The following is a 13,662-nucleotide window of genomic DNA, read 5'->3' as shown; positions in this document are numbered from 1 at the left end:
TCAGCGGTTCTTGAGACGGCGGGGCCCAGTTCAGCGCTTCTTGCCTTGAAGGGCCCAGTTCAGCGGTTCTTGAGACGGCGGGGCCCAGTTCAGCGGTTCTTGAGACGGCGGGGCCCAGTTCAGCGCTTCTTGCCTTGAAGGGCCCAGTTCAGCGGTTCTTGAGACGGCGGGGCCCAGTTCAGCGGTTCTTGAGACGGCGGGGCCCAGTTCAGCGGTTCTTGAGACGGCGGGGCCCAGTTCAGCGCTTCTTGCCTTGAAGGGCCCAGTTCAGCGGTTCTTGAGACGGCGGGGCCCAGTTCAGCGGTTCTTGAGACGGCGGGGCCCAGTTCAGCGGTTCTGGAGACGGCGGGGCCCAGTTCAGCGGTTCTTGAGACGGCGGGGCCCAGTTCAGCGGTTCTTGAGACGGCGGGGCCCAGTTCAGCGGTTCTGGAGACGGCGGGGCCCAGTTCAGCGGTTCTTGAGACGGCGGGGCCCAGTTCAGCGGTTCTTGAGACGGCGGGCCCAGTTCAGCGCTTCTTGCCTTGAAGGGCCCAGTTCAGCGGTTCTTGAGACGGCGGGGCCCAGTTCAGCGGTTCTTGAGACGGCGGGGCCCAGTTCAGCGCTTCTTGCCTTGAAGGGCCCAGTTCAGCGGTTCTTGAGACGGCGGGGCCCAGTTCAGCGGTTCTTGAGACGGCGGGGCCCAGTTCAGCGGTTCTGGAGACGGCGGGGCCCAGTTCAGCGGTTCTGGAGACGGCGGCCGGTCTATGGCCAACTGCTAATTGCCTGGTGGTGCCCTCCTGGCCAGCGGGGATGGTGCTCCTTCACTGCCCACCTGGGCTGTGGGTGGTGGGGCCCTCCTGGCCAGCTGGGCTGGGTCCTCCCTGGGCAGCGGCTATGGGGGTGGTGGGCTCTCCCGGGGCAGCTGTGCCGGTTCCTCCCGGGGCAGCGGCTATGGGGGTTGTGGGCTCCTCCTGGGCAGCAGGCCTGCTGCCTGCCCTCTCCGACTTGCTGCCCTTGCCCTCCTTAGTCGTGGGCCTGTGGCCCTTTCCTCCCTTTGGAGCTGTGGCTGGTGACTGTCTCTGGGTGGTGTCCGGGGGGGATGTAGAAGGCGGGCTCCTGCGGCGACCCTTCCGCCTTCTGCTCCTCTTCCCAGGGGGTGGGCTGGCTGTCCCCTTGCTGCTGGGCGAAGATCCAGACATGCGGGCTGGCGGGCTCCAATACCCCTGCACCCTTGTCAAGGGGGCTGCAGGGCTGGTGGTGGCTGAGGTGCTCTTCTTACCCCGACGAGAAGGAGGGGGGGGCTCAGGGTCAGGAAAGAAGTTAGTAGTGGCGAGGAAGAGCTTCTTGGGACAATGGAGAGTGGTAGGTACAGTGGGAATGGGAGTGGAGGGAGAGGATGTGGTTGTAGGTGAGTCACGTTTGCTGTCTTTGGGTGCAGGTGCAGGAGGGATAGGCTGTCGTGAGGTGGATGGCTGTTGGGTGGGTGGGTGGCTGCGTTTGTGTGGTGTGGAAGAGGGGGTGACAGACACAGTGGGAGAGGACACAGGGGACGTGTAAATGGCAGTGGGGGTGGTGACTGCACGTGTGCGGACTGGAGTGGAGGGTGTGCTGGTGATGGAAACATTGGCTGATGGTGAGGTGAATGGAGGTGTGAGTGTAGACGTCACAGGGAGGGAGGAGGGAGACGAGGAGGTGGGGGTCACAGAGGTGGTAGTGACTGTTGGCATGTCTGCATCGGAATGTTGCGTGTGTGAATGTCTGCGTGATCTGTGGTGCTTATGTTTGGATGAGCTTCTCTTGGGTGTTGAGGTGTGTGCAGGCTGGTCTGATGGTGTGGGTGGGACAGGCAGAGGAACAGGAGACTGGGAGGAGGGAGTTAGTAGAGGCAGGCAGGAGACAGGGACAATGGCTGCCGTCAGTGCTGAGGCCAGAGCCTGGAACGATCGCTGATGGGCAGCCTGACCCGAATGAATGCCCTCCAGGTACGCATTGCTGCGATGAACCTCCCTCTCCACCCCCTGGATGGCATTCAAAAGGGTAGTCTGCCCAACAATGAGCGTTCGGAGGAGGTCAATGACCTCCTCACTGAGGGCAGCGGGGGTAACAGGGGCAGGGCCTGAGGTGCCTGGGGCGAAGGAGATGCCCGGCTTCCTGGCAGAGCGGGCACGGGGCGAACGCTGAGGGGCTGCTGGGAGGGCGGAGATGGTGCGCTGGGTGGCGGCTGTACCTGTAATGGCGGGGGGCACGGATGGTGCCACCCCCGCAAGGGAGCCCCCTTCCGAGGACGTGTCCGTGTCGCTGCAGGGTCCAGTCGTCCCCGTCGTGGAGCTCCCCTCGCCCTCCGTCTCACTGGTCCAGTCTGACTCTGTGGCATGGCCCTCCTGGGCCATGTGAGATGCAGCTCCCTCCTGCCCCGATGCCACTTCTCCTCCGCCTGATGATGCTGATGCACACAAGCACAGAAAGACAAACAAAAAGGGGGGGGGAGACAGAAATAAAGGGATATTGAGTACATGGATCTCCGGTACAGTTAGCGGACATGACAGACACAGATGCCCCCTGCACTAAGTTGCGCACTTGGGGTACGCTACGCATTCCGTGGAACATGGCCTACACGCCTAGAGTTGACAACTGCACCCATGGATGACACGGCCCAGGGATGGCTGTACTGACAAACTACTGAGGGTGGTGGCTGGGGACACAGGGGCTTACGGGGGTGCCCAGCCTACAGATATCGCCCTGGCCTAGGGGGACCCCCAGCCCTCCTCCCCCACCCAGACACCTCCACTGCGCGACAACAGAGTAGATAATGCTTGTACTCACCCCCTTGTGTCTGCTCTGCTGCCCTCACGCGCCCATCCAATTCAGGGTAGGCCACCGCCAGGATCCGGAACATCAGGGGGCTCAGTTGACGGCAGGCACCCCGCCTACGTTGGGAGGCCATCCCCAGCAGAGACTCGGCGGTCTTCTTGGTCCCGCGGCGGATGTCCTCCCACCTCTTGCGGCAGTGGGTGCCCCGTCGATGGTGGACCCCCAGGGCCCGGACTTCCTTGGCGATGGCACGCCAAATCCCGATCTTCTCATGGGCGCGGACCTATGTGACACGTACAGGGAGGGAGAAATACCACGTTCAAGTTTGTCAGCATTTTCCTTTCCAGTGGCCCAACGCCCCCCATCCCCGCCAGGCCCCCCGCCATGCCCAACATGCCCCCCATCCCCGCCATGCCCCCCGCCATGCCCAACATGCCCCCCATCCCCGCCAGGCCCCCCGCCATGCCCAACATGCCCCCCATCCCCGCCAGGCCCCCCGCCATGCCCAACATGCCCCCCATCCCCGCCATGCCCCCCGCCATGCCCAACATGCCCCCCATCCCCGCCAGGCCCCCCGCCATGCCCAACATGCCCCCCATCCCCGCCAGGCCCCCCGCCATGCCCAACATGCCCCCCATCCCCGCCAGGCCCCCCGCCAGGCCCCCCGCCATGCCCAACATGCCCCCCATCCCCGCCAGGCCCCCAAGCCAGCCAGTGGCCCCAAATCCATATTGAATTAAACTCACTTGTTGGTCTGGAGGACCGTAGAGTAGCGCATACTGGGGGAGGACCCCATCCACAAGTTTTTCCAACTCCTCTCCAGTGAAGGCAGGGGCCCTTTCCCCAGTCGCAGCAGCCATTGTCCCTTCCAGACCGAGGTCACAGCAACACTTGCAGTATAGGTCCTCTCCTGTGAAAGTTCAAGTCGCAAGTGGATAAGTAGATAGAAAATGGCGGTCACGTCCGCGGCGGTGCGTACCGCGGCGGTGCGTCCCGCCACCGCCGGCGCCCTTCGCCATTGGCTCCTGAAACCCATAGGCTTCAATGTTAACCAATGCGGCTTCGCACCGCGGTCTTCGCCCGCCGCCCGCCGCGGTGTGCCACGCCAGCGCATTGACCTCACATCCCATTGTCACACTTCACAGGTCAGGCAGCCGCCATTTCCAGGGCCCACATGGCTCAATTTCAACTGCGTCACACAGGCCTAGGCCTTGCATAGCCACTCAGACACGCCATTCACTGCATAGAGAATCGTATACTGTGCTAGCTGTGAGTACGTACCTGTGGGTTGCTTGACTGTGTGCTCCATGTTGTCCTTCCTAGGCACCGTCCGCTGGGTTTGGCGAGGAGACGGATGAATCCTCCCGTGTACCGACCGCTGGTGGACCTGTCGACAATGGAAGAACGCCACATTATCCTGACCTACCGTCTTAACCGTGCCACTATCCATGAACTGTGTGCCCAGCTGGAGCCCGACCTGATGTCCCCCATCCGCCAACCCACAGGGATTCCCCCTCTGGTGCAGGTCATGTCAGTACTACATTTCTTGGCAAGTGGGTCATTTCAGACAACCGTGGGAATTGCTTCCGGGATGTCTCAGCCCATGTTTTCGAAGGTGTTATCCAGAGTGTTGTCTGCCCTGATGAAATCCGTGAGGAACTACATCATTTTCCCTGAGGTGGGCGAATTGGCTACAGTGAAGGGTGATTTCTCCGCCCTTGGACATATTCCCAACGTAATTGGTGCCATTGATGGGACCCATGTGGCTTTGGTTCCCCCAAGAGACAGGGAGCAGGTGTACAGGAACAGAAAAAGTTTCCATTCAATGAACATCCAGGTGGTGTGTTTGGCTGACCAGTACATCTCGCATGTAAATGCCAAATTCCCAGGGTCAGTGCATGACGCCTACATCCTCAGGAATAGCAGCATCCCTTACGTGATGGAACAGCTACAGAGACACCGTGTATGGCTAGTGGGGGACTCTGGGTACCCCAACCTGTCGTGGCTACTGACCCCAGTAAGGAATCCCCGGACCAGGGCAGAGGAACGGTACAATGAGGCCCATGGGCGTACTAGGAGGGTGATCGAACGCACCTTTGGCCTCCTAAAGGCCAGGTTTCGCTGCCTGCATATGACAGGTGGATCCCTAATGTACTCACCTAAGAAGGTGTGTCACATCATCGTGGCCTGCTGCATGCTTCACAACCTGGCTTTGCGCCGCCAGGTGCCTTTCCTGCAGGAGGATGGTCGAGACGGTGGTGTTGTGGCAGCGGTGGAACCTGAGGAGAGTGACGAGGAGGAAGACGACGGGGCTGAAACAGACAACAGGGACAGAATCATTGAACAGTACTTCCAATAGGACACAGGTAACATTTCAAAGATAATTTAGTAAATGTTAACTACTCTCCAGCATCTCTGCTGCCTGTCTATTTGCCCCAGTGTATGATGACTGAGTTTTGGCTTTTCCCTCCCTATTTCAGATCTGGGGTCCCCACTACGAGTCCTGTGCTTCGTTTCCCCATGGACTACAGCTTTGTGGCAGCTGTTTGTTGACTTCACCATGTACAAGGACATATTTGCACTGTCATGTCAATTACAATCTATTGAAATCACAGCCAGACTCCTGATATTTTGGTGCAAAATAGGTGTTTATTGAAGTGCTCAAAATGGGATGGGTGGTTTCAAGTGGGTGGGGGCTATGGTGAAGGAATGTCCATGGCAGAGTCCAGAGTAACAGTCACACAGGTGCATTGTCCAGAGGCCTGTGGAGAGATGGAGCATGGGCAGTTCAAGGATGGACAGGGTGACAATGTGGGACAGTGGGATGACATCAGGTGGTATCCTTTGCTGGCGGGGGTCTTGACATCCTACTCTGTCTTCTTGCGAGATCTCAGGGCCCTCTTGCGGGGTGGTTCTTCTCCTGCAGGAGGTGGGGGTCTGGTGGGCTGCTGCTGTGCGGGGGCCTCCTGTCCACTAGCGCCGGCGGAGGTGGATGGCTGTTCTTGGTCCAGGCTAGTGGCAGGGGCCCTTGGGTGTTGTTCAGTGTCCGCCCTGCTGTTTACGAGGTCCTGCAGCAGCCCTACCATGGTAACCAGGGTGGTGTTGATGGCTCTGATGTCCTCCCTGTACCCCCGATAGTGTTCCTCCTGCAGCACCTGGATCTCCTGGAACCGGGCCAGTACCGTCGCCATCGTCTCCTGGGAGCGGTTGTATGCTCCCATGATGGTGGTGAGGACCTCGTGGAGAGTGGGTTCCCTGGGCCTCTCCTCCCCCCCCTGTCGCACAGCTGCCCGCCGAGTTGCCCTGTTTCCCTGGGCCTCTGCCCCCTGGCCGGTGTGCCCACTACCACTGCCCCCAGGTCCCTGTTGTTGGGGTGGTGGGTTATCCTGGGTGCCCTGTAGTGGTAGACACACCGCAGATTGACGCGCCCTGGAGACAGAGGCATGGGCCCGCTGGGTGGGAGCTGTGCTGGTGTTCCCAGAGGGGTTTGGGTCTGTAGTGGCCTGGGCCTGTGTGAGGGGAACCGACTGTCCAGAGGTCCCCGATGGTCCGGGCTGGTCATCGGTGTCCAGGTCGACAGAGCTGCTGTCATCGCTGACGGCCTCTTGGGTGGGGGGTGTAGATAATTCTGGCCCCTCCGCCGCGGTGTGTTGACGGTCGGGTCCTGCAGGGGTATAGAGGTATGGTTATAGTTTCAATGTGTGGCATATGGGTGTATCTGTGGGTTCTAGTGTCCCCAAGTGCTGGCATTCGTGTGTGGGGGCTTTGGTGAGGGTGGCTTGTGGGGGGGATGTGTATATGCATTGGGCATGCTTTGGTGATGGGTGTCCATGCTTAGTGGACGCATGCAGGCCTAGGTTTTGGGATGTGTGGGTTGTGATGGTGAGACATTGGCGGGGAATAGGTGTGCTGGGGGTGGGGGTGAGGATGGTGGTGGGGGTGAGGATGGTGGTGGGGGTGAGGATGGTGGTGGGGGTGAGGGTGGGGGTGAGGATGGGGGTGGGGGTGAGGGTGGGGTTCGAGGATGGGGGTGAGGGTTGGGGTCTGATTTGGCATGCAGGTGGGGGGGAAGCAGTATTGAAGCTTCAACTTACCAGTATCCATTCCTCCGCCGACTCCTGCGAGGCCGTCAGGATGCAGGATGTTCAAGACTTCCTCCTCCCATGATGTGAATTGTGGGGGTTGAGGTGGGGGTCCTCCGCCAGTCTTCTGCACGGCGATGTTGTGCCTGGATACCATGGAACGCACCTTCCCCCGTAGGTCATTCCATCGCTTCCTGATGTCTTCCCGATTTCTGGGGTGCTGTCCCACTGCGTTCACCCTGTCGACAATCCTCTGCCATAGCTCCGTCCTCCGGGCAATGCTGGTGTATTGTATCTGTGTGCCGAACAGCTGGGGCTCTACCCGAACGATTTCCTCCACCATGACCCTGAGTTCTTCGTCTGTGAAGCGGGGTTGTCTTTGGGGTGCCATGGGGTGGTGTGTATGATGTGTGGGGTGGAGTATGTGTATTTAAGTGAGTTGAGTGTGGTGGTGTGTGTTGTTTTGTGTGTGGATAGTGTGTGGGTGATGGTGTTGAGTGGCTGTGGCTGTTATGTTTTGGATGCTGGTGTCTCGCTCTTGCCTTCTTTCCGAATTTTTAAGCGTAGGGGTTTGTGGGTGATGTGGGTGTGTGTTTTATATTGTATTGTGTGTGTGGGAGTGGTGTGTGTATGTGTATCAGGTGTGTGGGATTCAAATCGTCCAATGTGGCTGAGTTTTGTTCGTTTGTGTGTATTCTGACCGCGCCGGTGTGTCCCGCCAATGGAATACCGCGTTTGAATGACCGCCGCGTGGATTCGTGGGTCGTAATGGGATGGGCGTATTTCTGTTGGCGTGGCGGTGGAGGTTTGGTCACCTCCACCTTTCCGCCGACCGCTGGTCTGGCGGTCTGTTGTGGCGGTCGGATTTTCGGAGGTTTGCCTTCTGCGGGTCAGAATGACCGTGGCGGGTTTCCGCGACCGCGGCGGGATTATGGAGGATTTCTGACCGGCGGTAGGCGCCTTTTACCGCCGAGGTCAGAATGACCACCATTATTTGGTGGTCGCAAGTAAGGTGCTTTCGTTATTTGTCTTACTATCTGTATTACGCATTTGAGTCAGTGGAAATGCCTTTTTTACTTTCAATATTATTGAACTTCAACTGCGTGTTGATATTAATATCGTTACATGGGGGCGTTGCCTAGCATGACGTGGCGGTGGGGACATATTCTCTCAGCTTCAGCTCAGTCACACAACTAAAGCAGTCAGTAGTGCCCCGACCCATCATCAAACCCACAAAGTAGCAGTTAGATGAGAGAGAAATGTTGAGGCATTATTGGGTGCAAGGACGGACTTGTGGCACTACCTGTGGCCTACCGGGTGCCTGTACCCTGTGACCCCCTTGTGGATTGGGAACAATGATGGCTCGCTTATGCAAAGTGATTCCAATACTGGAAAGTTGCCTAGAGACTGAGTAGAGTAGTCCCTGATGCAGAGTATGAAACTATAGAGAAGCACCAAAAGTAAGGTCAGTGGAAGCTCAGGGATTAGGTTATCGTCAGGGGTCCCAGTGCACTGGAGGAGGAAGGACATGGGGGAGTCCGACTTGGAAAAGGGCAGGGAGGCTGAATAGTGTTTGGCCAGTGTTCGACAGGTAGAGCCATTGTCATTGTCAGCCCTATTGTTCAGCTAATTAAAACCATTAGAATAAGGTCATCGATAAAACAATATTTTAAGTTAAGAATACAAACACATCAAATGTCGGTTATATATCGATTTTCCCAACGCACCCAGTTGCTTTTGATAATCAAGATGTATTTGCATAACAGGCAAGGCACTATAATATTTTTTTCGTGACCACCTTCTATGCCACTTGTGCAATTACCTGCACTGTCTACACCCTTTCTGTGACTTTATGAGTTAAACTGCTCCACCTTCTAAATTATCTGTTGACAGGTAGAGCTTGGTTTAGCGGGGGATTGTGAACGACGAAGACGCTGTGACCTCTAAAGAGTGTTCGGGGTCAAGTTAAGGACCTGGCGGGCAGTGTAGAGCCGGGGCTCTCCTGATTCAGTGTGCACTATTAAGGGGAGGGTGCTAGTCCTCAGGCTGATGCTTTAGGGGACCCACAAAAAGGATATATCAAAACGTCAGACAGAAGGTAGTCGGAAATAGGTCGGGGACGACCTTATGAGTGATATGTTGGGAGATGGGTCAGTGTTGCCTTCTGAAGACAGCAAGAAGAGTCAGGGCTGACAACCTTCGGCACGATGAATGCCCTCCGCGGCTCATAGGCTTGGGTTGCTTATTGCATGCTGGAGTGGTACAGAGGTCAGAGAAAAGAGGTCCATATTGAGATGTGCTCCAAAGAAGAGTTTCAGATAAACAGGTGTGTGACAAGAGTTCAGAAGTGATGTGTGACACTGTTGTGGCACATTCCCTGCACGACAATGAGGGGAGGGAGAAAAAGGAAGGACTCCACTATCATTGACATTTTCCAAAAGGAGAATACAAAAAGACAGATTGCAGCTGCTCACCCATGAGGTGAACAGATTCAGCTTCAATACAGTGGGAGTGAGTCCTCTCCCACAAGGACAGAGGAGATGGCAATGGAGCCAAAAGAGGAGTTTCTCCTTGTGAAAGTCTAACTAAAGTGCTGAAAGAAATATGCAAAGAAGTCTCGGGCGAAAGTAATAGCTTTGGAGGAAAGCATAGGTGAGGACCCAGGAAACTTCCAAGCCTCAATGTTATGGCTAAAATAACCAATCTTTTGAAGATTTAGGAAAAAAGTGCAGAAGGAATCCACAGGGTGACTACTCCGATCTTTTCCAAAAATGTTCGACATACTGGCCAGGGTGCACTTTTGCGAAGACAATGCGATACAGGGAGGAGAGATCCATAATGGAGCAAACTTCCTTTTTGCTTGGACTTAGCCTCCGTCAGATTGACAAAACCGAAGATCTTTAAACCTGTGACTAACTTCTTGCATGGGAAAAACATTTGAGTACAGATGAGTCCATCCTTTCCACCTGATCTTCAAATGAGGAGAGAGAGATAGAGAATGCTAGCCAGTCACAAATTCCTGTGTGAACCTTACGTCACCTAGGGTATCTCAAGCAATGTTGGCTAATAGTCTGAGCACAAAAATGCCACATCGTCAACAAGAAGAAAGCTGGCATGGTAAAAAGCAACCAGATGAACAAATAAAGTAACCCTGGATGTGGAGGAGATTCAGGAAAAGAAGAGAGAGGTGATTTGTTGGTAGAGTCAGTTGAGAGATGGTATGGGATTAAGAAAACTAACGTAATGAGAAGTGTCTCATGCTGGAGTAGTGGCAAACGTATAAAGTAGAGGAGTTTCAACATGTTGTATTCAATTGATTTCTCGGGGCATGGCGATTATTTGGTTTATGTGACCCGAGTCAGTGGCCCTTTCAATTGGTAAGGACAGGTAAGTCCAAGCAGCTCTGTTCGACCATAATGGTATTCTATCCTATGTACCCCCAATGAAGAGGTGGAAGTTGTGTTAGTTGGTGCAGCATGGGTGGATAGGAATTCTTTCAGCTGTTATATGGTTTGGGACCAACAGGTCTTTCCAAGATGATGAATAACATTGGTGCATGCTTCCAGAGTACTGGCAAGTATCCATATCTTAAGGCAAGGAAAGAGATAAAGTGGCATCTCTCAGTTGGGGTGAACATCCAGTGAGAGATGCCCTTCTCTCCATGGGTCTTTCTACGCAACATCAGGCCAGGTAGGCTGAAGTGCTTAATGAGCGCTCTACACTGAAAGAAGTAACCTGGCGCCAGCAACCCCCAGGACAGGCATTTGAGGGGGTTCTGAAGTAGAAACCGGGTTGCTGCTGACTGCTGATCTGCCCATACAAATAACCACAAAACTAAACAAAAATTCAGGGAGGACAATAATAATAATAGGTGTTGTTCATTACTGTGGTACTGCGCTGGGCCACAGTTTGGGAAGCCAGTACATGTGCGCAAGGAGGACGGGAGTCTAAAGTACAGCAGCGATGCTAGGCTCCCCACCTGCTTCTTTCATCATACACTGAAAGAGATTCAGTTTAACAGCTGTTTTCAGAGTAAGAAACTGCAAAGCTGCAATGTAAACATCTGTGAAATGTAGCGGCCTCGAATGACAGGCTATTCAAGTAACGCGCAAAACAGAAAAAAGCACTAACGCTAAAGACTGAAGTGGACTCACGCAAAGCCCACTCTCTTTATATACTTAATTTTGTACGTATTTGCTAATGTCACGAGTTATCGTACAAAACAGATACAGCTGCCCATAGCCTGACCTAAAGTGGGCATAGCTGAACCACTGTTGATGTTCCAATTGCAAATAAATAGCAGGAATCGACATTGTGATCATAATATATTTTGCCACCAATTGCTACTCTGCAGGGGTTCTGTGTTTGCAGATTATTTCTCAGGTTTTTAATTACACAAAAACATGTCCTTCTAGTCTGCAGCACCAAGGGCCTTGCTGATACTTATATCTATCCATTATTGCACCAGTTACCTTTCTTTCTCTCCCCGCAGACAGCAACACAGGAAAACACTCAATGGAAAGAGGGAACCAGACCTTCGTAACAGAATTTATTCTTGTAGGACTATCTCAAGATCCCAAGACTCAGGCTGTCCTCTTTGGGATATTTTTGGTCATCTACTTGTGTGCACTGATGGGGAATCTTCTTATCATCACGGTCATTCAGGTGGATTCTCGTCTTCACACGCCTATGTACTTTTTGCTAAGCAACTTGTCCTTCTTAGACATCACTTATACAACAGTCATCTCTCCGAAAATGCTGTCTCTATTCCTGTCCACTACGAAGACCATTTCATTTACTGGATGCATGACTCAAGTTTACTTCTACCTGTTTTTGGGAGAGACAGAGTGCCTCCTGCTGGCTGCCATGGCATACGACCGCTATGTAGCCATTTGCAACCCACTCCGCTACACATCAGTTATGAACAAGGTAGTCTGCCTTAAGTTGGCAGGTGTGATGTGGATAAGTTGCTTTGTTATATCACTGATGGACATTTTAATCACTGTCCAACTGCCATTTTGCGGACCTAACCAGATAGACCACTTCTTCTGTGAAGCCCCATTCTTGCTGAAGTTGGCTTGTGCAGATATCTCAACGAATGTAGTGGTGACAGTAATTGGTGTCTCATTATTTCTTATTTTCCCTCTTGCACTCATTGTCATTTCCTATATCTGCATCATCACCACCATCTTGAGGATGCGTTCGGTGGAAGGACGCCACCGTGCCTTTTCCACCTGTAGCTCACACTTGGCAGTCGTCTTTATTTTCTATGGAACCGCAATATTATTATATACCAAGCCCGTTTCAGAAGACTCCACTAGTGACAAGATATTCTCTGTGTTTTACACGATTGTTACTCCCATGCTCAATCCTCTCATATACAGCCTTAGGAACAAAGATGTGAAAAGGGCAATCAGAAAGACAATAGAAAATTCATTGTTGCAATCAAAACTAACAACAAAGGGGAGGCTCTGCTGCTACGGGTGTTTCACTTTAACTATTGCAAGATTTTAGTACAGGGCCAATACAAGAAGAAACATAACTTTGGACTCACCTAAGTTTAGCTAACATTGTTTCGTTGCTTCTTTCCAGCGTAAACATCATTCAATTGGAGTCAAAAATGTCCGTCTAAAAATAACATCTGCAATTAAGACAATAAACGAGGTACAGTCCTTTCCTTCTCCCTAATGAACAAAGGACGTTTTGAGGTATTACAAGAAATTTATATTACCCGAAGATGACACTACAAACCTTGCTACCAATGGGTGGGTGGTGAGAATTTTGTCTGGAGTTTGTTTATGTTTGTGGGTTTGATAAAACACTGCGTCCTATCTTGTAATGCACTCGGAATGCTTTGGAATAAAGAAACAAATGGGAGGGCTGTTAGACATGGCATCCTTGGCGTGGATTCCCCTGATGTTTTGCGTTCAGGCCTCCTGTATTGCTGACCTTGTTTTTGCTGACTTTAAAAACCTGGGCACTTTTCCACTGATTACTACTGCTAAAGTCACGTGCTCTCGCCTGAATACTGGGGGTGGTCTTTCCCCCAACATTTTGCCTTCTCCCGTCCATTTTTTATGACCTTGTATTTGCTGGTATTAGGATTCTACACTTTTCACTCCTGCCAACTAGTGCTAAAGTGCTTGTGCTGTCTCCTCTAAACATGGTAATATTGGACTATCCACAATTGGCATATTTGATTTACTTATAAGTACCTAGTAAAGTGCACTTCCTGTGCCTAGGGCCTGTATAATAAATGCTACTAGGAGGCCTGTAGCACGGATTGTGGCAGCCTCTTAAATAGCCCTTCAAGCACGTCTCAGGCCTGGCATTGCAGAGCCTGTGTGTGCAGTTTTAAACCTGGAAAGTTAACTATCATTTTTAGTGCATATAAGTCACCCCTAAGGTAGGTCCTGGACAGCCCAAGGTCAGGGTGCAGTGTATTGAAAAATTAGGACATGTACTTTTATGTTTTGCATGTCCTAGTAGACAAAAACTCTTAAATTCGTTTTTCACAACTGCAAGGCCTATCTCTCCAATAGGATAAAACTGGGATTACCTTATTACATGGTATATGTGTAATTTCCACTTGGGAAGTGATGGGACCCCCAAAATTTGGTCTCTCTCACAAAATCCCAACTTATGGTGAAGTCAGATTTTAAAATGTAATTCTGAAAGTGCTACTTATAAAAAGTTGGTATTTTATTACACTAGTCATTTGGCGCCTTCTGCCTGCCTGAATACGTCTGGGCTGGGTAACAGCTGAGCTTTGTGCATTCACTCTAGACCA

General features: G+C 52.8%; 1 protein-coding gene across 1 annotated transcript; it reads left to right on the top strand.

Moving 5' to 3' along the window:
* Positions 1 to 11,387: 11,387 nt before the first annotated feature.
* LOC138259901 (olfactory receptor 2G3-like) lies at positions 11,388 to 12,386 on the top strand. Its single transcript, XM_069207871.1, has one exon. The coding sequence runs from the start codon at positions 11,388 to 11,390 to the stop codon at positions 12,384 to 12,386; it is 999 nt and encodes a 332-aa protein (XP_069063972.1).
* The last annotated feature ends 1,276 nt before the right edge of the window (positions 12,387 to 13,662 follow it).

Source organism: Pleurodeles waltl, chromosome 2_1 (genome assembly GCF_031143425.1).
Source record: "Pleurodeles waltl isolate 20211129_DDA chromosome 2_1, aPleWal1.hap1.20221129, whole genome shotgun sequence".
Lineage (NCBI taxonomy): Eukaryota > Metazoa > Chordata > Amphibia > Caudata > Salamandridae > Pleurodeles > Pleurodeles waltl.
Note: the sequence above shows the minus strand (reverse complement) of the source record. Positions and strands in the feature narration are given on the sequence as shown.